Here is a 27074-nt window from a genome sequence, read left to right as displayed (position 1 = left end):
GGAAGTTTCATTGCCAGTCACTATGACCAGCGTTGCAGTCAACGTGTTAACATGACCTCCAACCATGACTATCCCCCCTGCCAAACACCCTAGAGTTGGCTTGCAGGGTATTATGTAGATGTATATGACATATCCGTTGGGGTCTTCTCTGACTTTAGGTGCTCCACAGTTCTCTTTCTTCTCCTTTTCTTCATCATACCTCATCGTTTCACACCCTATCCACCCATTTGATCTTCTGATTTTTTTAGGGTGGGGATGTATGGTGACTACACCCTTTGGGCCTGGGTTCGAATCCTAATGGTGGTAGAGATTTTTCAGAGGTTGCCCGATTCCTGCTTGAGTGTTGTGTGGAGGACACTAAAAAGTACAGCACTCTGTCTGTTAGATGGGACATTAAGCCATGATCCCCTTGACACCTTTTGTAAAGACCAGGCTAATGCTGGTACAGGTGGTCCTCGACTTTAATACACAATGCTTTCCTGAAAATGTGAACGAAAGTCGAACCATTTAGTTTCATACTAATTTAGGGGTTGTGTTCCAATAGAGCAAAATATACACACTAAAACCTTATTTTTCCAAAGATATAATTTTTATAAACTAATGTTTAATAATACAATTCCTCAAATTTTGTAATTTCATTTAAAAATACGCAGAAAATGTAAGTAAAAGTAAAAAAAACAAGAATTCCGTTGGGTGTCGAGTGAAACTTTCTCTCGGTGTTTAAGTTGACATTCCACTAAGAACGTCCACTATAAATAGAAAGACATATCCAGAAGCATAACAAAATGCAAATGTTGAACCCTCACTCACACCTTGATACCTTAGAATTTTTACATCAAAATAGGGTAGTTTCCTTCATCAAATAAAACGAAAGGCATTGATTGCCATTCGTTACCCACCATTAGTGTATTCATAATATACAAATTATTTCGTTTTAGAAATACTGGTTTAGACGAATGGCAATGGTCCATTTTTATCCTCATTTGAAAACGGCCAGATTGGCGCCCACGCGATGCCACTCCACGTGACGTCACAGGGACCTAGTTTCTATTGGAATAGATAGGAGTTATACATCGTCAGAGATTACCAATGCATGTATGAGAGCTCAGGGAAACATGTCTTAATAATCACCTATTAAAACTGGCTAAGGCCGGAAAGTTTTCTTATTTTGATAAGGTATTAATAATCCTTATTTAAGCCATGCGCTACCAGCTAGCAGGGTACTCGGCTACCCGCTAGCAGCCTGCGTCGTATCAGCGCTCAAGCCTCCCTCAAGGTCACCTCACAAGGTGGCAGCGGGAACGAGAAATACGTCACACGGAGAAATTTCCCGGCATTCATACTTACCCGTCGCATTTTCGCGCGCTTGAAAATTTTCACTTTTCATTTGATCGCAAAAAATAGATATCGTCATTTAAAAATCTAAATGCGTGAAATACGTACTCCAGGAGTAATAATCTTTCGATTTAGGCAGTAAAAAAATAATAGGAAACCACCCTATTCCTCATCGGGTGACATCTCGTCACAGCGTACCTCGTGGTCGCGTATCTTTCGCATCTTACTCAAAAAAAAAAAAGACATACAGAATGCGGATGATATTTCATGCAGTATTGTTGGTGAAGGTGTAAGTGTTGTCGTACACGAATTAAACGGCACTCAAATGAAAAAAAAAACAATTAGAAAGAAGCACTTTTATTTACTAATTTTATTGAAAGCTGTTTGATGGTGTCTAATCAACTTTTTTGAAAACTCTGCCAATGAAGGCTGAACTACAGCTTTCTTCTGCTCTTGATGAAGGAGCTTTATAGCTGGCAGTGTCACTCTAAAACAAATCACCTTGATTAAAGTCAACCCTGCCCTCAATTGTATACGTTTTTATTGTCCACATATACTGCAATATGAAAGAGTTATTAAAAAGTTAACAGAAACAGTTATATAAACAGAATATTGGAATGTGCAGTGAATATTGCAGGAATTTCAAAAAATTACAGACGCATTTGGTAGTCCAAATTTAGCGTACGAAATTAAAGTATTTTGGAAAGTACGAAAGTGTGAATTGTACAAAAGTCGAGTGTATGAAAGTCGAGGACTGCCTGTACCTCCATTCTTACCTCCCTATCCTTTCCTGTTGTGCATATGACCTAAGCTGCTGGTTGCCTCCTCCAAACACCATACCACCACCACAGCTGATCAGTTTTTCCAATGTTCCATGTTTTTTATCTATTGAGTGTCATTGCTGTAGATTCTATAACAACAAATTGTCAAATTAATGATATGAGAGTTTGATCCATTCGTACTATTCCATTACAATCATAAGAATTGTGATTATTAGCTTCAATTGGAAATTCAGCAATTATGTATCCTGTTACTTCACCATGTTATCAATTTATGTCAACAAATTTCAACACTCTAGGATTACTAATAAATAATCATTCATCCACTTTTTTTCAGAGCATTATCTCAGAAACTGCATGATTTAAAAAGTCGGATCCAGAGTGCTGTTGTTAGCCGAGTTGTTGAAGATTTTGTTGATGTGGGCACCCCATTAAAGCAGTTCACTGATGCAGTTCTTGCTCCAGAAGGTAATTTTGCCCTAGTCTATTATAAAAAAATATTTGGAATCACTTTATAATATCTGTTAGATATGTAATTTAATTTTTTGATGCAAAAGGAATAGTTTATTGTGGTATTAACTATCTTAAGAGAGTACCTTAAGAGTTTAGTTTGTCCTATAACCATGTAATCATCTATTCATTTTTCTACATAAAAATATTTTATTTTCAATGTAGGTATATAATAATAATATCTGTAATGACCACAGGTTCCCCGAGTTACGATCATTTTAATATGACAGGACTACGTGTTTAAATTCAACAATGGATAGTACAACAGATAGTTACAAATTATTCTTCTTGTGGTCCAAAGGATCCTGTTCTGCCATTTATTGATCAAAACTCACTGATGGCATTCATTACCAAGGCACGCTAAAGGTGGAATTTTACGCTTCCTTTTAGTAACCAAATTGGCAGTGAAAAAGCTGAAAATTAAATGTGATGGTGTTGATTGCCAGCTGTTAAATTCTAAGTCACTGATGCTGCCAATGCGATTATTGACAATTATCAATTATATATTAATGTTATATGGTGCATATTATTGTAAGCTTTTCATGATGTAATAGACGTGATATTTTGGGTGACCAGGTGCACCGGGCAGGGAGCAGAATTTTGCCGACAAAGCCTCAGCTCTGAAGCAGTTTTCTGGGAGGGCTGCAAGGACAGCAAGAATGGTAGCAGCTGGTGGTAGTGGGGGAAATAAGAAGCTAGCTGAAGCTCTTTTAGCATCTGCCAATCAGGTGTGTTGTTTACTTCTATTGGTTTAGTTGCATCTTTCAATTAATAATAATTTCATGTTATCATTAAAGGGTGTATTTATTGCTGGGAGTAATTTTTCATTTTAATTTTTTGCTGTTTCTAATGGGAAGAATGAATTGTCATTGTCAATTATTAAAAGTTGGGTACTATTCAGTCATTGCCTTCATTCTTTGATTCCATCTTCAATGGGAGCCTTAACCCCTGGAATCCAGGGAAATAAGTTTTCAAATAAGACCTAGATGGGCCACCAAAGTATCCTCCAAGTGTATGCAACCCGAGTGACATGATAATGGAAATCTTTTCCAATGACTCTCAATTCTGCTGCATGATAGGAATTTGGCAATAAAACTCCCACCCAGCTTCCTGAGAAATTATCTAATTCCCTAATACTCTCCCTTGTTCCCATCGAAAGTATTCGAAATGCATTCATCTTGCTATCTCCGCACATACCTCCGGTCGACTGCCTCTTAGCATCTTAAATACCCGTGTGTGTTAAGTCAACTAGCTTTATTCTCTAACCAAACTGGCAACTTTGGATTAAGAACTTTCAGCCCCTAAATTATGAATTTTGTGGTATAAAGAACGAAGCAATAACTGATAACAAAGTAAGCCCCCTGCTAGATCCGGTATCCATGATAAGCTGAAAGAAGTTGAATTAGAAATTAACGTTGGTCACACTGGTGCTGCTACTACTGATTAGCTGCACAGCTTATGGCAACTCCGGATTAGATGCTCAAAAGCTAGGCAATAGGTCACAATGAAGATAAACACTTAGAAAAATGTGGAATTTGGTAGAGGAATCACTTATAAATACACAGAAAAATAATTTCTAAATGAAACGTTTTGCTTTTGAGAGGAGAGGTCATTTCCTAACTGGAGCCCCCACCATGCAGACTTCATTTTGGGGATACAGTGTGTCCTCGTTTAACGTCGTCCCGTTTAACGTTGTTTCACGATAACGTTGTCCAAAAAATGAAACCCTTGATCATTTAACGTCGTTATTGCTTCGCGATAACGTTGTTCAAATTATGCGCGGCGAAAAAAAATGAATGGCGAATAGGACGCAAGCGCATCTGATGTATAGTAAATATTACTATATTAATGCGATTGGTAATTTTCGCTCGACAGAAAAAGTTGGCGTGGGTAGCGTATGTTAAATATGCGTCTGAGCGAATAATTATCGCCTCATTTACCCATTATCCGTTTATTTTTCTGATGCCAACCGAAAAAAATGTCCACGAAGAAGAGTGGCTATCCTGGCGGTTCTTCAGACGTGAAGAAAAAACGGCGATATTAGAACAAAAACTTGGTATTATTAAAAGAATTGAAGAAGGTGCAACTGCTGGAGAGATCGGTCGAGTTTTAGGTTTGCAGGTCGAGTTTTTACAATTAAAATTTCTTCTGTTACTGAAAATATCGATGTTTCGCCATTAAAATACTTTCTTTTTAGTTTTTATATTTCATTTAATGATGCCTTCTTCCCAACCTTTTCGTTATGAAAATTCGTTTCGTTTCGAATGAATCGTTATGATGCTGAAGTGAATAATCGGTAATGAATGTTTCTCGCGATTTCCGCCGGGTTAAAGAATTCATATCATCACGAAAATTGACTCGCCCTTCATCCTCGTGCTTCCGAGTGTCAGATTGAGGCCCGTATCATAAAAGTCCCCTGGAAGTTGAAGTTGAGGATGGCCTCGTTTGAAGCCGGCCTAGCTCGACGAGGAGATCCCTCGACCGCGTCATATCATAAAAGTCTCCTCCAGCTCGGTTCATAGGAGGAGGGGTTTGAGCCAGCGGAAATGACGCACTGTTGAGGACGATGTTTCTGGTTTCAGAGTTGACAGTCTTCCAGCATTGTTCCATGTTCATTTTTTCGAATCGTATTTGCACAGACATGCGCAGTAGCGATATACCGAATGCGGCCGGGGATATACCCGCCAACATCAACAATAGAAACAGAAATGGCTAACAAGGGGAATACACGACCTTCGGGTGGCTGATTGAGCTCAAATTTTCTGATTCGGTAGATCACGGCTATCAACTAAATATGCCGAAGCAAGGCGACGCACTTCTCAAAACTTTTCAAGAAAAAAGCAATTAAAAATCGTAAAAAACGGGTCTACGGTATATATCCGGTATTTCCTTATCCTTTACAAGGCAGCAGTGGCTCAGTGTTAACGGTGGTTGACTGTGGATGTAAAAAGGGTGGCGAGTTCGATTCTCACTCTTGGTACTTTTTTTATTTTATTTTTCAAAGATTTTATTGTTTGCATTTTTAAAGATTGTTTTCCTATCTTCGTTAGCTCAATGAAAATATTTTTAATTCATTTTTTAAATAATAATAAGTGCTGAAAGGGGTAGGAAATGAAGCAAGGGCTATATAATAGCCTTTCCAAGGGCGATTTTGTCTTTATTTGTTCTCTCTAGGTATATTAGGGTATTGCGAGTGTTAATTGTCTTCTGTAGGGGTGGGGTCAGAATAATGACATTTAAATTATTAATTGGGAGGGAAATCCACCCTATCGACGGATTATGCTTTCATTGGGAGTTTAATTGAGAAAATTATTCGTAAGCGTGAATGACGCGTGTATACCGTCAAAAATACAGGGCAGTCGATGCGGCGGAGGGAAGAACGCGTTCTCCGTTTGTTCGAGTAGTATCCCGAAACTTGCAAACGAAGAATTTAGTAAAATAAAAAAAATACCGTGAGTGAGGATCGAACTCGCCGTCCTTACATCCACAGTCAACCACCGTTACCACTGGGCCACCGCTGCCTTAAAGATTATGTAAGGAAATACCGGATATATACCGTAGACCCGTTTTTTTACCATTTTTAATAGCTTTTTTCTCGAAAAGTTTTGAGAAGTCTTGCTTCGGCATATTTAATTGATAGCCGTGATCTACCGAATCAGAAAATTTGAGCTCAATCGGCCACCCAAAGGTCGTGTATTCCCCTTGTAAGTCGGAGCGCATGGCCAGGCAGGAGCAGGAAATTTTGTGCAATTTGGTGGTCAAGTACAAGGACGTAATTGAGTGTAAGCGCTCGGATGCGGAGTCCGTTTTAAGCAAGGCAAGATGTTGGCAGAAAATAACGGAAGAGTTTAATAATCATGGATGAATAATCATCATCTTCTCGCAATGGCGGAAGTCACCTCAAACGCTTTGAGCCGACAATAATCTAACCTCAAAGTTTGAGCCGAGGCTGGCCTCAAAATTCGACGTTTTTGAGGTTGAGGTCGGTTTTATGATATCGCATCTCCTCCCCCTGACGACAATGAGGTGGAGGCCGGCTTCGAGGGGACTTTTATGATACGGGCCTCAGATTTTTTTCGTTTTGGCCTGATTCAGGTGTCTCCCGATTGGTCACAAAGTCTGCTTAAAGTTACGGCTCCGATAATTGGCCTCCTTGGATTCTCGCCCGGGAAATTCTGGATTCTTCACGAAGAAATGGATTGTTAGGAACATGGCTAGGAACCAATTTAAATTTTTTACATTGTTTCTTATGGGAAACACTGCATCGTTTAACGTTGTTTCGCTTAACGTCGACTTTTTCAGGAACGAATCAACAACGTTAAACGAGGACTCACTGTACTTATTTTGTGATGATAGAGGTTCATTTTGGGAGGTTTTTGTCTATGCATAATGTATGGGAGAGGCCTGGGACTGGAGCTGGCTTCATAATGAGTTTTTAATAAATTTTTGCTTTGTAGAGGTTCATTACACAGTGATTTAACTGTATCTTATTTTCCTATCTTCATTTGTACTTACTCTCATTAATTAATATCTCACTCTTTGTTTTCCTCAATTTCAGTTGGAGAGTTTGACTCCCCAGTTGGTGAGTGCTGGTCGTATTCGAATGGCGTACCCATCGAGTAAAGCTGCCGATGAACATTTTGGCAACCTAAGGACGCAATATGCTGACTGTGTGCATCATGCACGAACATTGTGTGACGAAGCAACAGATTCCGCTGAATTCATCAAATTGTCTGGTGAGATGGAATGTTAACTTAATTCATTCATATATTTATTCCCTGTAGAAGTTTCTGTAGACTTCATTAGTATCAGGCTAACGTGTGTGGAATTCGAATTGTGTGAATGAAATCGTTTCTTTCTTTCCATTGATTTATTTCCTGGGTACATCATGTCCAGTGTCATCATCACCTGTGTTGAAACATATTGTACATACTGTTGAACCCTTCCCAGAAATTATTATACATACTAATTCTTGGTTTCATTGTTTTTTTGTCAACTCGACAAACTTCTTTCAAATTTACTTTTTTTTTATTTTTGGTGATGAATGTCAAGGATTTATAGTACATAGTTCTTGATTTAGTTTTTGGGTTTACTTCATAGTTCCTTTTTAACTATACTTCAGTATAATTGGGAGAAAAGCTATAGACAAAACTATGAATTCTCTCACTAATTGACATGATTTTTGATACTCTGTAATCAATCTTATTTTCTTTAATTTGTTATATCATAAATTCTTGGAAACTCTACTTCCCTGCAAAAACTTTGCTTTTGTGGTCAGGACAATAAACGGTGTAATTTTTCGTGCTGTCATTTAGGAATCATGCTCGTTTTTTGGTTTCTCTTTATTCAAAGGAATTAAGGGAGCATTTCATATATATATTTCTATTCAGTTGTATACTTACCTCAAAATTCAAAAAATTGATGACAAAGAACCTTGAAATGTGATATTGCAAGATTGGGTTTTGGTAAATGAAAAATTGAAAAGTTTTTATTAGTATCATGCATATGAAACATTTATATTCATGGAAGACTTTTTGATGATTGTATTCTGCACATTGGCCAGGAAATTTTTCAAATCATTTTACCGAACCCTGAAGAAGTCTTAAAAATGTATGTATCTAAGTGTTTTCGTCATTGTTAAAGTTGGTCTTGTGTCTGATGATGACACTGAGTTTAACAGTGTGTTTGGTAAATAAAACTGTTTAAAAGTGCTTATTTATTCTTAATTATGGTCTCATTAGTTTTTATTTATATTTTTTCACAAATTTGCATTAATACTATTGCAGAGGAGCAGATGAGACGGCAAACCAAAGTGTGCGAGGATTCTTTGTTGCGTGGTCAAGCTGGAGCCGGTCAAATGGTTGAGGGTGCTTCAAATGTTGCTCGCCTTGCAAATCGTGTCCTCATGCTGGCCAAGCAGGAAGCTGACAATTCAGAAGATCCAGACTTTATTGCAGGGGTGAATGCAGCTTCAGATTCTCTTCAGAACAGTAAGTTGAAAATTTTATGGTGATAAAGGTATTTGAATAGGTTGTGAGATATGCATTCTCTAGATTGAGTATACAGTTTTTCATTAGTATGAGGTACGTCTAGAAAGTAAGAATATTCATAAATGAAAAAAAGAATGGTCAATGGTGGCAGAACCATCACTAGGGGAGAGGTGATAAGATGCAATTGGTCGTATGTATTATGTGCTGGTAACTGGTGTTTTTCTGTTATTAATAGTTAGCAATAGCCTTGATAATTGAAGCTATTGAACCTCTGTGAGAAATGTCTGCTGGGAGGAAGTCGTTTTAGCACGTTTGAGGATAGGTCACTGCATACTAACCCATTCATACGTCTTCAGAGAAGAGAGAATACAGCCCCAATGCATAGATTGTGATTGTTTACTAACTACGCGACATATCCTGACGGACTGTGAAAGATATCAGATTGCATGGGTGAATTATAACATCAGGGTGGACCTTGCTGAGTTGCTAGGAAACAATCCCGAAGGTGTCTCTCGACTGATTGCATTCTTACGCTCAACTGACCTTTTCAAAAAAATATAAATGATACTTCTTATAAATTATTCCAACCATTTTTTAAGACCGGACTTATACCCCATTTCCAGTTCCAGTCAGTAAGTGGTGCGAAATGGCCTTAGCTGCTGATGCACCCTATAAAATTACTACTACTACCACTACTAATTGAAGCTATTGAAGCTTGCTAAATAAATTTATGTTGAACAGTAGCCTTTATCGAAAGTAGCAAATTGGTTCAATTCTGGTCAAGTATGTATTTGATTACATGCAGTGTAAGTGATAGCTTGTTTGGAGGAGTATCTGATGTTTATGTGTTCCAGACAGATGAATTCAGTAAGAGGCCTCAAGAGAGAATTTTTTTTCTTTTCATTGCAGGATGCCAGCTTTATGCTATATCTAATTGAATATCATTCGAAAGTCTGGTTTGGGAAGGTATAAATATTTTGATGTCCCGGGATGGTCATCAGAAGTGCTTGTGCACCGAATAGTATTGAGATGTAACCTTAGTCGATAAAAAGTTATTTTAGTGAAAATTAATGTACAAGAACAATTTATTTTAAACATGTTCTCAAACACCTTTATACTGTTGATGACCTTTTGAAAGCATCAATTTTTGACCACCAGGAGTCAGTAGAGAATATCTAGGAGAACACAAATTCATTGAAAGCTTGTATGGCATTTCAAAGTTAGCAACAAAAATCATAAATAAGAGCCTGCTAGTGATATCCTTCCTCCCAGGACAACTGATTTTGGGAGGATAGACTATTCCAGTCTCAAAATCATTTTCTGTGCAAAGCCATGAGCTGAGGATTGCACATGATCCATGCTCCACGAGAAGTTGATTATCCAAAATGGATTGGAATCCCAATTCCCTTTATCCTCCAGAAATTGTCGACTCTTATCAGATGTAGCTAACTTCTTTTGTAAGGATTGTACCATGAACACAATTGCATCTGAGTTTTGTAAAAACCTGGCATATGGGCGTAATCAGAAGTGTAACACATCTGCAACTCAGTGAATATACCTGTATTATATGAAAATAAATCGAGTGATTGATTAACAATTGATTGCAATTTTTTTTCTGATTTGCATTCTGTTTTTTGCAGATGTCACGCCAATGGTTCAAGATGCAAAAGCAGTGGCGATGAACATGAGTGACCACAACGCCATCACTCGCTGGAGGGAATCTAACAGAGCTGTAAGTTCATTTTTTTTTCATTCACATAAGTATTATGAAAGTACCAGTTCGAGTAGGTTTTCATGGAGCATTTTATAGATTACTCAGGTCTGTTTCCCCTCCCAACTTTGTCTTCCTCATTTAATTTACAAAAAGGCCTTCTTTATTCAATTCTATCTATAAAATCCTTTTACCTACCTTTCCATCTCTTGCTCACCTAGCATTCTTCCTTCTCACACTGTTTAATACCTTCTGTCTCTTTTGAATCTCATCGAGATGCTTCCTCTCCTCACCCACCACGTCCAGCACTTCATTGATCCCCTTCCTCTATGTCTACCTCACCTTCTCCATTCTTCTCCACTCCCACATTTTGAATGCCTCCAGTCTTTTCTTGTACTCCTTCCAAATAAGTGTCAATGTTTCTGCACCCTAAAGTGCTACACTCTAGATCAGTCTCTTTGCTAGCCTTTTCTTTAAACTCTATTTGTAGTGTCATTCAAATAGCTGAAGCTTCCAGCTGTGTAAGGAAAAAAACAACAAAAACAAAAAATTGTTGTTTTTTTTTTTTGTTGGAAAACAACAATAGGGTAGTTTCCTTCATCAAAGAAAACGAAAGGCATTGATTACGATTCGTTACCCACCATTACTGTATCCATAATATATAAATTATTTCGTTTTAGAAATACTGGTTTAGACGAATGGCAATGGTCCATTTTTATCCTCATTTGAAAACGGCCAGATTGGCGCCCACGCGATGCCACTCCACGTGACGTCACAGGGACCTAGTTTCTATTGGAATAGATAGGAGTTATACATCGTCTGAGGTTACCAATGCATGCATGAGGCGCAGAGCTCAGGGAAACATGTCTTAATAATCACTTATTAAAACTGGCTAAGGTCGGAAAGTTTTCTTCATTTGATAAGGTATTAATAATCCTTATTTAAGCCAAGTGCTACCAGCCAGCAGGGTACTCAGCTACCCGCTAGCAGCCTGCGTCGTATCAGTGCTCAACTCGCCTCAAGGTCACCTCACAGGGCGGCAGCGGAAACCAGAAATACGTCACGTACGAGAGATTTCCCGGCATTCATACTTACGCGTCGCGTTTTCGTGCGCTTGAAAATTTTCACTTTTCATTTAATTGCGAAAAATAGATATCATCATTTAAAAATCTAAAAGCGTGAAATACGTACTCCAGGAGTAATAATCTTTCGATTTAGGCAATAAAAAAATAATAGGAAACCACCCTATTCTCTAAAAATAAACAAATCAAGTCACCATTCAATAATCATGATAATTAAAAAATTGATCCGTGGGGAGCCTTTTCCAAATACAGTACACTCCCGATTATCCTGGCTAATGATGGGGAGAGACGATACGAGTAATCGGAAAACACGGATAACCCAAACTTCACTTAAATGTATTGTAATGTTCATAATTTACGTAAAAAAAACAATAATATATTATTTACCCATTTATTCTGTTATTTTTGAGTGCTTCTCGGACTCAATGGGAGCTTTCTTCGCCAGCGTGTGATCTTTTTAGTGGCGATAACATGGTTGTACTCATATTATTAATGCATGTATGTACTGGTTTGGAAAACCACGCATCTGCGGCTGCATTATCACGGATACGGGAAAGTGGTTTGCACGAAAGCTTCAACACCACTTCGCAATGTGAGAAACAACACTTTCAGGCGCCACGCGATGTAGTTGCATCTCGCACAAGTTGCCCGGGCCGCAGCAGGACGTGTATCCGTGATCACTGAGCACGATCGCACACTGCGAGTCTCGCAAAACATGAACACAGAGCACCCGTGAATGCAGGTAGCGCGCAAGTGATTCCATTTTACAAAGGGGGAGTCTAATGGAAATAATTCACCCGGTATATCCTAGCATTAAAATACAGTAATTCAGGTGATTATGCATCCAATTTTATTTCTTTATTAAGAATGCGAAAAATATTGAGCGAGAGTGAAAATCATGCACAGATAATCCACACCACGGATATACCACAGCCGGATAATCGGGAGTCTGCTGTAAAATATTCTTTGTGTAAAATAATAATTTCCTATGGAATTTTGCTTCTTTTCTGCTGATCATTTTAAACAAGAATATAATATCTTGGTGAGGATATCAGATAGTGTATAGACTTAAAGTTAGCTGTCTTCATGAACTCCCGCGTTCATGAAAGTAACCGCCTTTTAAATGTAATCATCAGTTGTCTTGATGTCTATTATATGACCATTCTCTCTGATTCTCCATGATGGCATACAGTCCTTTTTCTTTGTGATTGCGCTTTACTGTTTTTTTCAATATGATTCCTTGCATCTCAATGCTTGGCCTGCTTTCGTTCGTCCAAAACTGCAGAAAAGATTGTGGGACTCAAAACTTCATTCCCTGAAATTAATGATGATGAAGAAGCATTTGACTCATCATAAATGTTTGTTTAACAATAAAAAAGCGGAATGGAGCTAATATTTAATGCATATTTATCATACACTTATTGCATTTTATTAATAGTTTTTTAAATTCTAAAAAAAATTTTAAATATTTATTTTTTTCCAGCTTCTTTCATCTGTGGGTATGGTGAGACAAGCTGTCATAGTGACTCCTGATCTACCTCCTCCACCTGATATGAGTGCTCTACACATCAATGGTAAGTCAATAGAATCCTAGTTGGAGCAGGTAATTCACTTTTTTCCTAATGATGCAGCTTCTTTTTTCAGGTAAAAGTTATTTTAAGAAGCCTTTACATTGAAATTGCAGGTGTTGATATTGGCGTTATATGCTGCACCGTGTGAAATATTTCTCAATATTCATTGTCATCCCATGTTCTGCTAAAAGCTCAAGAATTTTATTTTCTTTCTATTTTGGGCTTTTAACTATGTCATAGGTAATTCTTCAATGACCATGTAATTTTATTTTTCATCCAAGCACCTATAGCAGTTCCATATTTATCATTTTATATTCTCCCTGGGTGAGTGAGTGCAAGAAAATTAATCAACCTTAATTTTTCTTGTCTTCTTTAATGGGAGTATCTATTGTAAAGAAATACTTTCATTCTGTCTGTGTAAATGGTCACTAATAGCTCTTATGTTTGGGGTAACTTTTTCCTTTTACTTGGCATTACTTTATGTAACTTGAGAATAGCACCATAGAAAGTTTTTTCCCTCATAAATAAATAATTTCATTCTAATTCTTGAAAAAAATTAAAAGGTTGCCTTGGAAAATATTAGGTATATGAAAAACTTACTCTTCTCTCCAGGCTGAATTGTATGCTGAATTACCGTGAAAAAATCTAGTTTTACTTGCAATGGGAGTAATGAAGATTTCAGTGGGTTTATATTCTTCACTTAGAGGTACCATTCATTGTGCCACCTTTAAATACAGTCTTATTTCTTTGGCTACCAATTAATTTGTTTTGATCAAGTTAGCCATTATTTTACCATGAAAGTTTTGCTTAATCACTCCATTGGTGTAATCGTAACATATTGCTTGGATACAGTGAAATTAGCCACATATATAAGTTTTTATAAATTTTCAGTCTACTATATAGTATTGGATTCACTGGAATAAGTCTTAAATACCTTATTAGGAAGATGATAACATTCCTCAATTATATGTAGTTCATATAGTAGTACTTAGAAAGTTAAATGTCTATTGTTGTAGAGTTAATGCTTACATACTACTATTGGACGTATCGTATCTAGCAGTTTCATATTTCATGCTGATAATAACTAAAACCAATTGGTATTTGTGTACAGTGTGTTATTGCTACAAATAAATGCTATTTTCTTTCCATTTTAAATATTTTTGTTGCTAAATGCTATCATATATCTTATACTAATAGCTCAGAGCTTTTTGTGGCTTCATTCTTTTCACTTATTTGAATAAGTTCACGATTATTTATTATTGTTTTTGCTTGATGGATAGGAAAGTCCCATGAGTAATAAGTTTTTTTTCAAGGTATGTATTTGTATTGAAAAGTTCATAACTTCTTTATTTTTCTTCAAGATTCTTGATATCATTATTATTTATAGAAATGTGTGTAAAATGAAATCATATTTTTCTTATTAATATCATTAACATGAGTACATACACAAAAATTATCCCCTTAATTCATTCTCATTTTTAGCTTCTGATTCTTTAAACTTCGTTTTAAGTCAATACTTAAAGAAAGGAGGAATGGTTAATTAGAGCATTATGCCCTGTCCATAGAACACCCAGATAATACATAGTGTTACATGTAGGTACCAATTGCAATGCATAAATACCTGACCAGCATTCAGGAGATCTGGGTTTGAATCCTGGTTAAAGCAAATTATTTTTATGGCAAATTTTACCATTGGTGTATATATTTGCACCTATGCCCGTGACTCCGTACGAAGTCACTCTTTTCATACAGGGCTTTTTAATGAGTACCACTCGTGTACTTAAATAGCACCCTTTGTTATGGTACACTATTTTTATGGGACTCGAGTAACATTCATCTAGAATTGATTCAAACATAGTGTAAAATATTTATATTTCTTCATGTGGAGCAAGTATAAAAAATCGAAAATTCTTAAATGTTACAATGGGATTGATAAATGCTTATTTTTGTTTACACAAGGGGTCATGAAGGCAAAAAATGTGCTCATGAATATTTAAATGCTCCCGTAGCTCTATATACCTATGTGTGTGCTTGGTTCTTAAAAATTAAATTTTTCTTCAAATCCATTGGCTTGACGACTGCTTATGTCTTTATGCTATCTTAATTAACCTTTATATATATGAATAACCCTTTGTCTCCTACCATATTTTTCCACCTTATTTCATCTCTCTTGCTCCTCTCCCCCTCCTCCTGTCTCTTTCTTCTTACTCAACAGCAGGACTCCAAGAAGGCCCTCCTGATGTGGGCGTCAACTTTGGTGATATCTTTAACGTCGATTTCAATGAAATATTTGCCCAACCTCAGAGAGGTATAGTGAAGCATTAACCCTTTTGGTTACTCATGCTTTCATTTGTGTGCTATGCTTGTGTTTGATTAATTGCTGTAAAACATGCGTATTTCCCCCAGAATAGCAATTCATCCTTTTGCTATGGCCTTACGGAAGCATATATACATGCATTGGATGTTGCTTTGTTTGCACTTACATCATCTGTTCACGGCAAAATTGATGGCTTGTTTTTAGTCCAGTGCTGTCTTAGTTCAGTCATATAATGTTTATAGTTGCTTTGTTATCATATCTTCTCCTTTGATCCATTGTTTTGTATCTTCCTACTGGTGTATTTGAAAATGGTGACTGTTTTTGATATGTGAGCATGTCTATTTGATGACTATCTTGGAGATTGGTGTATTTAAGCTCAGAGACTGGATTTAGATAGCTAAATAAGAAATGGTTGCACCAAAAGCACCACATTATAGCTTTTATTGCATTGTTTTATAAAGTTTCATGTAGCGGCTCAAGCATACCGTGTCGTGTCGTGATTTTGTTTTTGAGCTCTGTTTGTGAAATTCTCTTCTCAGATCTAATTGACTTTGAATTGCCTTCTACAGGAGTTAGTGAGAGGAGAATAGGACTGAACATTTTTCCCTACTGCCTGTACTGTACATATCAAAATGAGTCTTGTATAGTTTGGAATCATCAATTATTTAATCATGTAATTATAGGAGCTTGGTGGACTCTGTGCGCACAGAATGGCCCCAACCATGTGTGAATATTTGTTTTGCGCATGCACATCCTGTAGTCGTTTGTGGGAATTAATGATGTCCCTTAATGCAATAGATAGTATCCTGGGATCATTTCTTTATTGCTGGTATACTAGAATGGCCATTAACTTAATAACCAGAGAACGGAAAAACACATAAAGTCTTTCAATTGTTTTGTAAAAGGGGGCATTTTAACTTTCAATCTTCACCAATTTTGTTGAATAGAACATATTTCATTGACTTTGTAGTGAATAATTGGACTCTTTTGATGCGTCGAGGCTTTTCCACAATCATAGACTTTTCTGAGGCATCTTGCCAAAATTGCATGGCATAAGTTGACTTTTTGCCGTTGAGGTCACTGATGCCGTACTGAATGTTGATAAATTGGTTGTTGTTCTACCGGTGTTGATATTTTAATGGCTTTTATTTGAGATTGTATGGGACATTTTTGGTATGCCAAGACTTTTTAAGACATAATAGACTTTTTAGAGAATATTTACCAAAATCTTATGGGATAGGACAACTTTTGGAATGTGTGGATAAATGGGGGAGCCACTTAATTGGGCCAAAATGTAACAGTCCCAATCGTACCAATTATCATAAATGTATTGTATGGGATACTTGTTATTTGTATCATACTCCTCACTTTTTCAATTTTCAATACATATAAGTTTTTCAGTTTCAGCTTACACAACATCAGCTGTATTGATTTCATCACCTTGTGATTTATTTTCATGTTTAAAAAACTTTTTGTTTCACCCTAGTTTTGCATGTGCAGAGTTAACAACAATTTTTATTATTATTAAATAATATCAATAAATTTTAAGTGATTGGATTGTCAATAATACAGATGTGATGCAGTATTCCCTTGTATATAACTGTGATTTTGAAATGTATTGTACCTTTATTTGTTGTGTATGGATCTTATATTAATATCCTTTTCAGGATCCTTCAGTCGTGGCAATTTTATTTGCTCCAGATAGATAGCCTACAATATTCTTGTTTTGCCCTCATTACTTGAGTAGGTTTCCAGTAAAATTGTTGACTTTACAGACCACCACCCTAGTGCCAATGGATGGCATAAATCTCCTTCGCAGCATGAACAAAATGGAGCAAATGAGTCGCAAGAGCCAGTACATTTCTTCTCTCAAAAAGGTATTAAAATGAGTATGGTTGGATCATGCCTCTTCTTAAATGGTCTATTTTAATGACATCATGTGTACTCATTTAAAAAATATATATCTGTAAGTATTTTCTTCCTGAAAATAGTTATAAGGATCATAATTTCAGCACGGTAAAACCAGTGGTGCAGTGAGGGGGGAGTTTTGGGGGTTAAAAATCCCCCCAGAGCTCAGAGAAATTTTTAAATTTAATCCATTTTACTTAATGGATTAGTATTACTTGCATAAAAGTCTTAGGATTTATCAAATATCCCTCATAAAGCCGTAAAACTCGCCATTTGGAACCATTAATCTTAAAAATTTTCTAAAGGAGGGCCCCCACAACTCCCACTTACCCTGGTGGGTATGCAATACCCCAACACTCCAAAGTATTAGTGGTGCCTAAAACCCTCCCTAGCCTTAATTTTTGGCTGCGCCCATGGGTAAAACTACAGGGTTTATACAGGCCAGGGAATTTAGTTGAATGGAGATTTTTGCCTAGGAATTTGAGTTCGGGAATCTTGTAACAACCCTATAATACCTGTGTGACTTGTTTGCAGAATACCTTCATGATTTGAATGAGTCTTGTTTTCGATCAGGATATTTACAGTAGAGTTTTCAGTCATTGATCAAGAACAAACATATCTTCATTACTTCATGGATTTTGGGTCTATTGGCAGCTTCATACGTTCTGGAGTGGATAGTATGTTAATTGCAGTTGTTCAATTCAAAATTACAAATTAAATCTAAGGTATTTAGGAGGGATAGATAATCAATAAACTATAGTGAAAGAGGCCACTTATTGAACATAGAATTTCAATTAATATGTACCCACTATGATGCAAATTTTTTGGTTCGTTAGCAGATAATATATTGGTCCACCCTTTTACGATTTGTCAATTTTAATTTAATAGCTCATGAGAGCCTAGGATGTTCCCTTAGATCTATTTCATTAGGTACTTGTTGTGCAGTACTCGATAAAAATCTCAACACATGCAATTAATGTGTGCTATTTGACCAAGAATTATATATGTATCGAGTTAAATGACTTGATTCAAAGCTGTATGGAAATATTAAGTATAACGTTCACTATTTAAACCTTGCTTTATCATTAAAAGCAAGTTACAGTTCAAAAAGACAATAGCATACGAGGGTAAGGTGAAAAGTTCTTGAACTTACAATGAAAGATTTTGCGTTTCTGTTAAAAAATGATTTTATTTTTAATTAATCTCCCTTGAGTTCAATGCCCTTGGTCCAGAATTTCTCTCGAACCAGTATTCCTCCCTGAAGTGAGAGTCGGAGAGGTTGTGAAAGTTTTCATCTCAACTTCTTCCTTGAATGCAACGCATACATACTTGAATGCATACTTATATATGTACATACTTGTGCTAGTGACAGTGCGTTATAATTGGCTGGTCAGTTGATGTGATGGCATTAAGCATTTGTTGATTTACTTTTGTCTTATTTATGAACATAAGCAAAACTCTTGTCCCATGCATAGGAATTACATAAAAGAGGAAAAGCCTGAGTAATTGCTACACAAAAAATTATCATGAAAGCATTCATACCATCATGAACTTTTATATCTCTCCTTTATATATTTATTAATTGTTTGATTATTTTTTGCTCATTAAGCCATACAGGAAGGCTGGTATTCTTAAAATGCCCACTGCTGTATAAATTTCCCTACCTTTCAATTTTAAATTTTTTTAGAGGGATGACAGTGGTAGGAATTAAATCAGGGCTAATTATAAGATTTCTCATTTTTAAGATTTGTGATTGCAATCTACATGATATTACTTCAGTAGAATTTTGGAGTTAAAACTTTAATTACATTGCGAGTCTTTCAATTGGTGGTTCCAAACTGCTGGTCTGCAGACCTTGGGCACTTCAACATCTATACCATTAGTCTTCGACTATACCCTCAACTTTGAGACACTGGAGCTGTGACGACTATAACTGCTTAGGGGTATGATGCGAGGCAAAAGTTCTGGCAACAGTTTCCCTTTTTTTACCCATTTGACGTGGAAGGAGCTCATTAACATTTTTTGACTTTGAATTAATCTCTTGAGGAGTTAATCCATCCAAAATGCAAACCCGCAAATGGGTGCAACTTCTGAGCGACAGGTCTGCAGATTCAATTGTTTTGGAACTACTGCTCTAAATATGTAGGCGAATTAAAATTAAAAAGAAGAACTTTGTGCTTTCACATTAATATTTATTCACAAATTTACGACCATGGTTTCAACGTTAGACGTCATCATCAGGTGATGACATCTAAATGTAAATTTGTGAATAAATATTTATGTGAAGGCACAAAGTTCTTCTTTTTAATTTAAATAATGAATCGCTTTCACCGAGTTACGCCTCAAACAATCAATTTTATGTAGTCGAATGCAACCTAACATATTCGCTTTTATAGGTGTGGTGGGTCTTCCTTTCTTCCCTTCTATTTAACCTTAAATTTTCCATCTCTGCTTGTGGGATTGGTGGCTGGTCTTCTTGTGCAGTCGGTCAGAGTCTGAGGGAGCAGCCTTCTCCGTCGAGCCCACGAGGTCCCTCTCCCGGATTGGCTGGCATGGGCCGAACGTCCCCCAGGCCCATCAGTCCTTTCCCAGTGTGGGCTAGAGGTACTGCTCACCCACCTGTGTTCCGATCCCTTGTAATATCGACCCCATTCAATTGCCCTGGGTATTAATGAATTATCCATTACTACATTATCCATTTCTTTACTCTCACTTTAGCCTTATTCACAATGCAAGTCCTCTTTAATTTTTGTCATGATTGTTGGCTTTCGGTCCTTCTCATGTGTATCTTGGATCCCGAAAATGTGAACCTACCTCTTTCTGTGTGAAACTGAATTTATATGCAGGGTATTCGGTATTGACCTGAACTGAAGGCAAATTGTATCCTGAATACTCAATGGTTTGTAAAATCTTTGCATTTTTCTCTAAAAGTGTAATAGAGGTTTTTTATAGAAATCGGAAATTGATAATGTGGAGGTGCTTTTTTAAACTTTTTAGGATTCCATTAAAAACTTTTAATCAACCCACTCTTGTTTCAGAGTGTACAATCATTTTCAAGACCCACGTAAAGGTCTGCCCGTAAAACCAAAAGGGTTGAAATCTGATTCTGTTGATTGTAAGGCCTCAACCTATCAGCTGTAGGTAAATTGCATTTAAATGGCCAACTGCGGGAAAAATATGCAATGGCTCTTAAAATTTTCCCCACAAATAGAGTTGTGCCATATATACGCTAAGACAAAATGTGACTTCATCTATTTTTCTGTATTATTCTAAGGCCACAAGTATGATTGAGCCCTGAATATGGTTTATGAAGTTGTGGATATGGCACACTAGGTACTTTTCGGAGATGGTCCTTGTATTGAGTGCACGGTAGTCTCCACAGGGATGCCAGCTGTCAGGTTTCTTGGGTGCCATGTGAAGAGGTGATGACTAAGGCCCATCAGAGCTACATGCACTCTATTGTTGCTCTCAACCGAATGACTATTTATTTATTTTAAACATAGTAACTTAATAGCAACAATGCAAAATGACCAATAAAAAATAAACACATGAAAACTATAAAATAATGTAACCAAAATGATAAAAACTTAACCATATAATAATTAATTACAGTGGAACCTCGTTAAAGCGAGTACGGGCTATAGCGACACATCCGCTATTACGAGAGATAGCCGATGCACCGTCAATTGACCCCATAATAAGCGTGTTAAAAAATTCGTTTTTACGAGACCCTTTCGGTGTTGGCTCTCGCCATAGCGAGGGTTTCACCGCCGGAAGACTTTCATCAAGACTCCTTAACCTCTGTAATTGCTAGCGATCTGTTAGAAATGAAGTTAATGGAGTGCTCAGTCTCAAATTTATGTGGTAAACTGTCGTTCGATAAATATAATGATTGATGAAACAATACTCTGCATGATTTTTATTCAGTGCGGCGCTTATAAATTGTATGAATAGTTAGTCGTTATTTGAGTAAGGACATTTTGTGATGCAAAGAAACATCGCCTTTCGTCTGGATTTATGCTTACGTTTATCGGATAGATGTTTATCTGTCGCCGCACCACTCCTGTTCCTGTATATCTGTTTGCAACAGGTATATTGGCTATTATTTGCTCCACCTCCGGTAAAGCGACAATTCGATATAGCGAGTGTTTATTAGAGCACCGTGGGGTGTCGTTATATCGAGGTTTCACTGTAGTACGCTATAGGTATAACAAACTTTCTGTTAATAAAGTATCTCAAATTTTGTTCCTTAGTAATTAATTGCGAGAGAGTTCAATAAATCATTTTTTTGGCTGAAAAACTAGGCTGGCACTCCATGTCAATAGTTTGCTGAGAGGTCTTTATTACAATAGCACTCCCTTGTCTTCTTTATCCTTTTATCCATTACCCCTCCCCCCTATACCCTCTTTAACCGCACCTCTCCTTTTCCCCATGACTCATAATGACCCTGTGGATTAGCATGGTGAGAGTCACATTTTTGGAGTGAGCTGTGTGCAGTGAGGCAATTCTCACAAAAAAGTCTTATTAGCCATTTCTATTTTAAAAAAACTACATACCTACCTACAAAAAATTTGACTGAGTGATTAGAAGTTCATCTAATCCATTGCCTAATTTCCATGTCGAACCTTGTGGATGGGGCAATAGAGAGGTAGTCTACCTGAAAGACTAGCATCCTCTAAATTTTTCCTCTAAAAGTGGAAGACTTGCATAATTGCAGCGACAGCTGAAAGGTTAATGGAATCCTAAAAGTTTTATTATCCTCAGCAAAATTCATTGCCTCCTCCTAGTATTGCCTGGGAATTTACTGTACTGTCTTACCCCTGTCCAATTGTCTTGTTTTTTCCTGTTTTTAACCCATTCTTGCCGGTAATTTGACTACGGATGACTTTAACATATGTATAATATGGACTAACAGTATTTTGAATGAGTTGATCATGTAATAATAATTGTGGCTCGGTTTTTGCCTTCTGTGGTTACTATGTGTACTTTTTGAATAATGATGTGGGTTTCTTTTTTGGATGAAATGTTGGTGACTTGAACAAATTGGAGGATTTTTTTGTAATTATTTTTGAAAGCTGTGAAAATAAGACTTATTTAAACTCCTCTTGTCTCTGTGAATTTCAATCTTCCAGCATAAAAAGAAAATCTCATATATTTTTATGCTACATCTATCTTTATTCTTCTAATAATATCTTCATTTTTCCAATTAATCATCTATCAAAATCATCATTCTAATTGCACTTTTTATAATTGAGTCTTAAGCAGCATTTCCTTGCCATTTAGTAATCCTTGCTCTTGTGTATGACATGTAAGTCATCATTATTGTTTTAAGTATTTTGTTTTGTACTATTTTAAGCAGTGCTTATCAGGTTTAATGATTGTTTGTTGCACAGGAGGAACTACAGACCTGTTGTACCAAGAGTTGGCATCTGATGAAGAACAGAAGCATTATAATGATTCATTGAATTATAACCAGATTGACGGAGGTAAAATATAAGTATAATTCATGTTATTTAATGTGCAGTGACATAATGTCTACTGTCTTTTGAAAAGAAAAAGTAAGACACTCCAGTTTGAGGAGCATATGCCCCATTAGTGTCCTGGAAGCTTCAAGTTTTTTCCCCCATAACCACTGGCAATTTTAGACATTCTTGTGGTTGCGTTTACAAAACTAGTGTGATTAATGAAGCCGAATGCTCTTGTTAGTGCTTACTGATTTTCATTTGCACCTGCAGCCCGGGTTTAAAATTCTTTGAGATAAGTTTTTCTTCAGTAAATACATGTTTGTGTTTTAAAAGTGCGACGTGCATTTAACATAGGCTTTTCACCTAAGAACCACACATTTTCTTTGCATAATACAAATATTAGATTGTCCTTTCTCATATTATTCAGCTTTCGCTGTACATATTATATTGATTTGCTTCAATATGATTCCATACTTCGTTTTTGCTTATAACTCATGGCTCCAGAAATGGAAGTCTTTACGTATTCCCTAAAATTACCATTACATGAGAATAACACTGTCCGAATCTTCCCCATTTCACCTGTTCTTTCATAACGAATTGAACATTTCTCTGTTTTTTTCCCCACGGAAACTAATCAAAATTAATTGCAGTGTGGAAGTACATTCATCACATTTAGCATAGTATGATTTTAATTATCCCATTACACTATTCTCTTGGCACCACTTTTTTTTCAAAACACTATTTCTATTACCCTTATTAATGAAATTAAATTATGTATTAATGAAGCTTTTCTTTCAAATTTATCAAAGATTATTTGTTGCTTATTTAAATCTGACTCAAATGTGCTTTGGACATAGCAGTGTAACTTTTAAGAGAGTTGAATATATTAAACTAAAGGGTGTCTTGGGCAGTGATATGTGCATATTATATATATATATGTATATTAAGATTTAAATTGATTATCAGTATTAAATTTATTCCAAGTCTCTGTGATGATGAATTGAGGCATTTAATTGTTCATCAAGTTTCGTATACTGATGGTTTGATCCCTTATTCTGTATAATGAAGTTGATTCACCTCATTTTTCATATTTTGTTACAGCTATTAATTTTAATGATATGTTACATTGTATGGGCTGCACGGCCTTGGGGTATGCATTGGTTGGTGGTATTTCTGGCAAATGTCAGAAGTTGAATGCAAATTTTATTGGGTCCTGTAATATGTATTTATATCAGTATATTGTTGATTAGCTTGAAATTAATACATTGATGCACCTGTATGAACGTATTCTGGAATGTGTAATTTTATCCTTTTTTAAGTACCCATATTCATTAATAGGAAAGCACCAGCATCAATTCCAAGCCAATTGATTTTCATTTATTGCAGCTGGTTCTTGTGTATTCTTAAGCATCTCTTTTGCAGAAGTGTAGGAGTGCATGTGACTGAATATGTATGAATGATATTGGTCCAAAATGTATCTTCATAATGATGATGCATTCTTGAAATCCTTTTCCAGTGATTAATATTTTTACTGTAGCCATTTCAGATCAGTAGTGGATGCATCTGAATTGCATATGGTTGACTTGTCAATGCATGAAATGGAATGTTCTTTGTTGTTTTTGCATCTGGTAATTCATTAGTAGGTACCTAGTTAGAAGAGATTTATCATCATTGGATGTAAATGTATTATGTAGCTTTATATTTTCAGATGTGGTGATTGTGTTGAAGTTGTAGAATTTTAAATGTTACCCTTATACACTGTGATATCTTTATTTCCAGTAAATGATTTTGACATGCTGATACAAATTCCTTTTCCTTATTTTTCTCACATTCCATGTAGATTGTGTATTTTGAAGGTACATACTCTAGGTTATTTTATTGTAAGCATGTGTTAGCCTCTGATTCATTTTCAGGTTCTTTCCACAACCTTATGTTCAGATTTTTCTCCGTCCAATGTACATTAAATGTATTGAATGAATGAATATGAAAAAAGGAATCTATTGACATATTTAAGTAAATGAAAGGTTTAGCACTTTTCCACAAGAATTTTTAATGCGTACAACGCGTTTCGGCTCACTGAGCCATCATCTGGTACAAGACACAACACGTTGCGCGTTGTACGCATTAAAAATTCTTGTGGAAAAGTGCTACGACCTTTCATTTACTTAAATATGTCTAACTTCCACCAATTGAAGCCTGAATCTGTTGAACTTAATCTATTGACAGTATTTGAATGAATATGTAGTTGTAGAGGAAAATATCTTAAAGGGTGAAGTGCTTATTTTCCTGTTCGTAAGATCTATATCATCATTCATGTTCAAAATAAATGTTTGACAGAGTAGCCAAGTCAAAGTCTTGAGCATGTGCAGTTGATACTTGTGTGTTTTGTCCAAAGTTGCATGTAAAGAAACTTAAAAACTTGTGTTTTCTCCCTTAAACTGCACTCATGGATTTATTATCAAGATTATTTAAATTATTGTGATGAAGGTGAGTGAGCCTAATATGGTAAACTGCATTTTCATGAAATTTTGCACAAAATGAGCAATGCATGCATGCAGAATTAGGGACTGCTGCATTAGGAAATATGACTGGAATAATACTTCACCGTGATGAGTATGGCCACCTGTATGGCTTTTTACAAAGTAGAAGTATGTTTAACGTACCATGCTTTTGGGGCTTTTGTTGGTGCATTTTAATTTTTTCCAAAGAGGAATCATAGCGTAAATGCTTTTGAGTGTATTTCAGCCCTAATTTTTATGCTTACAATGACTTCATGAGAATTAAGTATCACCTATTTATTGAGCAACGTAGGCTTCCCCTGGGTTTGAATGAAGGGTTGACCATCTTTTGGGTTTCCACTGCGTACATGTTGATATTTTGACTAATTTCATGTAGGAGTATGGGTCTCGGTATCCTCCGAGTATCTTCAGATCAAAGTCCCTAATCATTAATGTTTACCACCGGTCATAAGAGTCCGTTCTCCCTCGGACTGCCATAATTGGTTCAAATCTCACATATCCTTCTGAACAACCATACTTGGCAGTAACGGTCTTGTCTGTTAAAATTGCTTTTTGATGATCTGTATTGATTTCTTAATTATCCTTTATCTAGAATGGATCAAATTTTTTATGGCCTGAGTTTCAAAATAGAATACAAAGCAATACCTCCACTGCAAAAATGCTCAACAATCGCCCACTGAATCAAATCCGCTCATCTAGTAGCCTAACAAATACGAATCCGCTCAGTTGGCAGTATCTGGAGCATTCTTGGCAGTAACGGTCTTCTCTGTTAAAATTGCTTTTTGATGATCTGTATTGATTTCTTAATTATCCTTTATCTAGATTGGATCAAATTTTTTTATGGCCTGAGTTTCAAAATAGAATACAAAGCAATACCTCCACTGCAAAAATGCTCAACAATCGCCCACTGAATCAAATCCGCTCATCTAGTAGCCTAACAAATACGAATCCGCTCAGTTGGCAGTATCTGGAGCATAAACGCTCACTTCCAAGCTTGGAGAATAGGAGATGAGTGATTTTGCTCGAAACACTGCCAGCTGAGCGGATTCGTATTGTTGGGCTACGAGATGAGCAGATTGGATTCAGTGGGGGATTGTTGAGCATTTTTGCAGTGGAGGTATCGAAAGTCTCCGTAATCCAGCCTTGAAGTAAACAGACATGCCCAGTAAATTAGCATCCTAGGCTGGTGGACTACAATTCCATAAATTAATTTCAAGCTTTGTCAATTTAAAGTGAAATTTTTATCTATATCACGAGAATATTTTTGTTATTTCGGATATGCAAGTATGACTATTATATTCTTGTGAAATCTGAATAATGTTTTGGTTTCGTAACTCGCTATGCCTGAAAAGAAAACAAAGTTATGTGAGATAATATGGTAGAAGTTATTATTTTGCAGTAATGACCGGCTACAAAGTCAACATTTAATTCTAATATTTCATTTTAAAAGTATTTTGGCAAATTTTATTTATTTCTTGTACATTTCTGATCATCCAGCCCGTATAACCATTTGCTTTATTTTCCTGGGTATCAAAACGTTTTTGCAAATATGTATTGTTAAAATTATTTGGAGAAGTCACAGTCATGGTTAACAATGGAATTAGGCTTTATTAGGCTGCCACCTGTTTTAAATTATTTGGATCATAAATTTTATTGACTTGATCCATGAATCCAATTGAGTAAGAGTTTTTCTACTGATTATTATCCTGCTCAGAGCATCGTGCTTGCTTTGTCCCTTAGTGTTGATTCTTAGATGTTGTGTATGCATGTAATTGTAATTGCTTTATTCCTTTATCATTAATTTTTTTGCATTTGTTTTGAATATGCATGTCTATATGGAAGAATTCCATTGAAGATGTGTTATTACCAGATTTTCTATATGTATTG

At 36.2% G+C, this 27074-nt stretch overlaps 1 protein-coding gene across 10 annotated transcripts in view; it reads left to right on the top strand.

The window, feature by feature from the left end:
• Positions 1-27074, top strand: part of LOC124167172 (vinculin) — a 97976-nt gene that overhangs the window by 47659 nt on the left and 23243 nt on the right. For 3 of the 10 annotated variants that reach the window (XM_046544992.1, XM_046544991.1, XM_046544989.1), the window contains exons 10-19: positions 2452-2582; positions 3201-3352; positions 7183-7360; positions 8411-8614; positions 10255-10346; positions 12891-12981; positions 15194-15286; positions 17071-17172; positions 19688-19807; positions 22597-22689. In XM_046544992.1, coding sequence (XP_046400948.1) covers positions 2452-2582; positions 3201-3352; positions 7183-7360; positions 8411-8614; positions 10255-10346; positions 12891-12981; positions 15194-15286; positions 17071-17172; positions 19688-19807; positions 22597-22689 — 1256 coding nt within the window. The remainder of the gene's footprint in view (positions 1-2451; positions 2583-3200; positions 3353-7182; positions 7361-8410; positions 8615-10254; positions 10347-12890; positions 12982-15193; positions 15287-17070; positions 17173-19687; positions 19808-22596; positions 22690-27074) is intronic. The other 7 variants (XM_046544990.1, XM_046544995.1, XM_046544996.1 and 4 more) reach the window with 7 other exon arrangements.

Source organism: Ischnura elegans, chromosome 10 (genome assembly GCF_921293095.1).
Source record: "Ischnura elegans chromosome 10, ioIscEleg1.1, whole genome shotgun sequence".
Classification (NCBI taxonomy): domain Eukaryota; kingdom Metazoa; phylum Arthropoda; class Insecta; order Odonata; family Coenagrionidae; genus Ischnura; species Ischnura elegans.
This window is presented reverse-complemented; position numbering and strand designations above follow the sequence as displayed.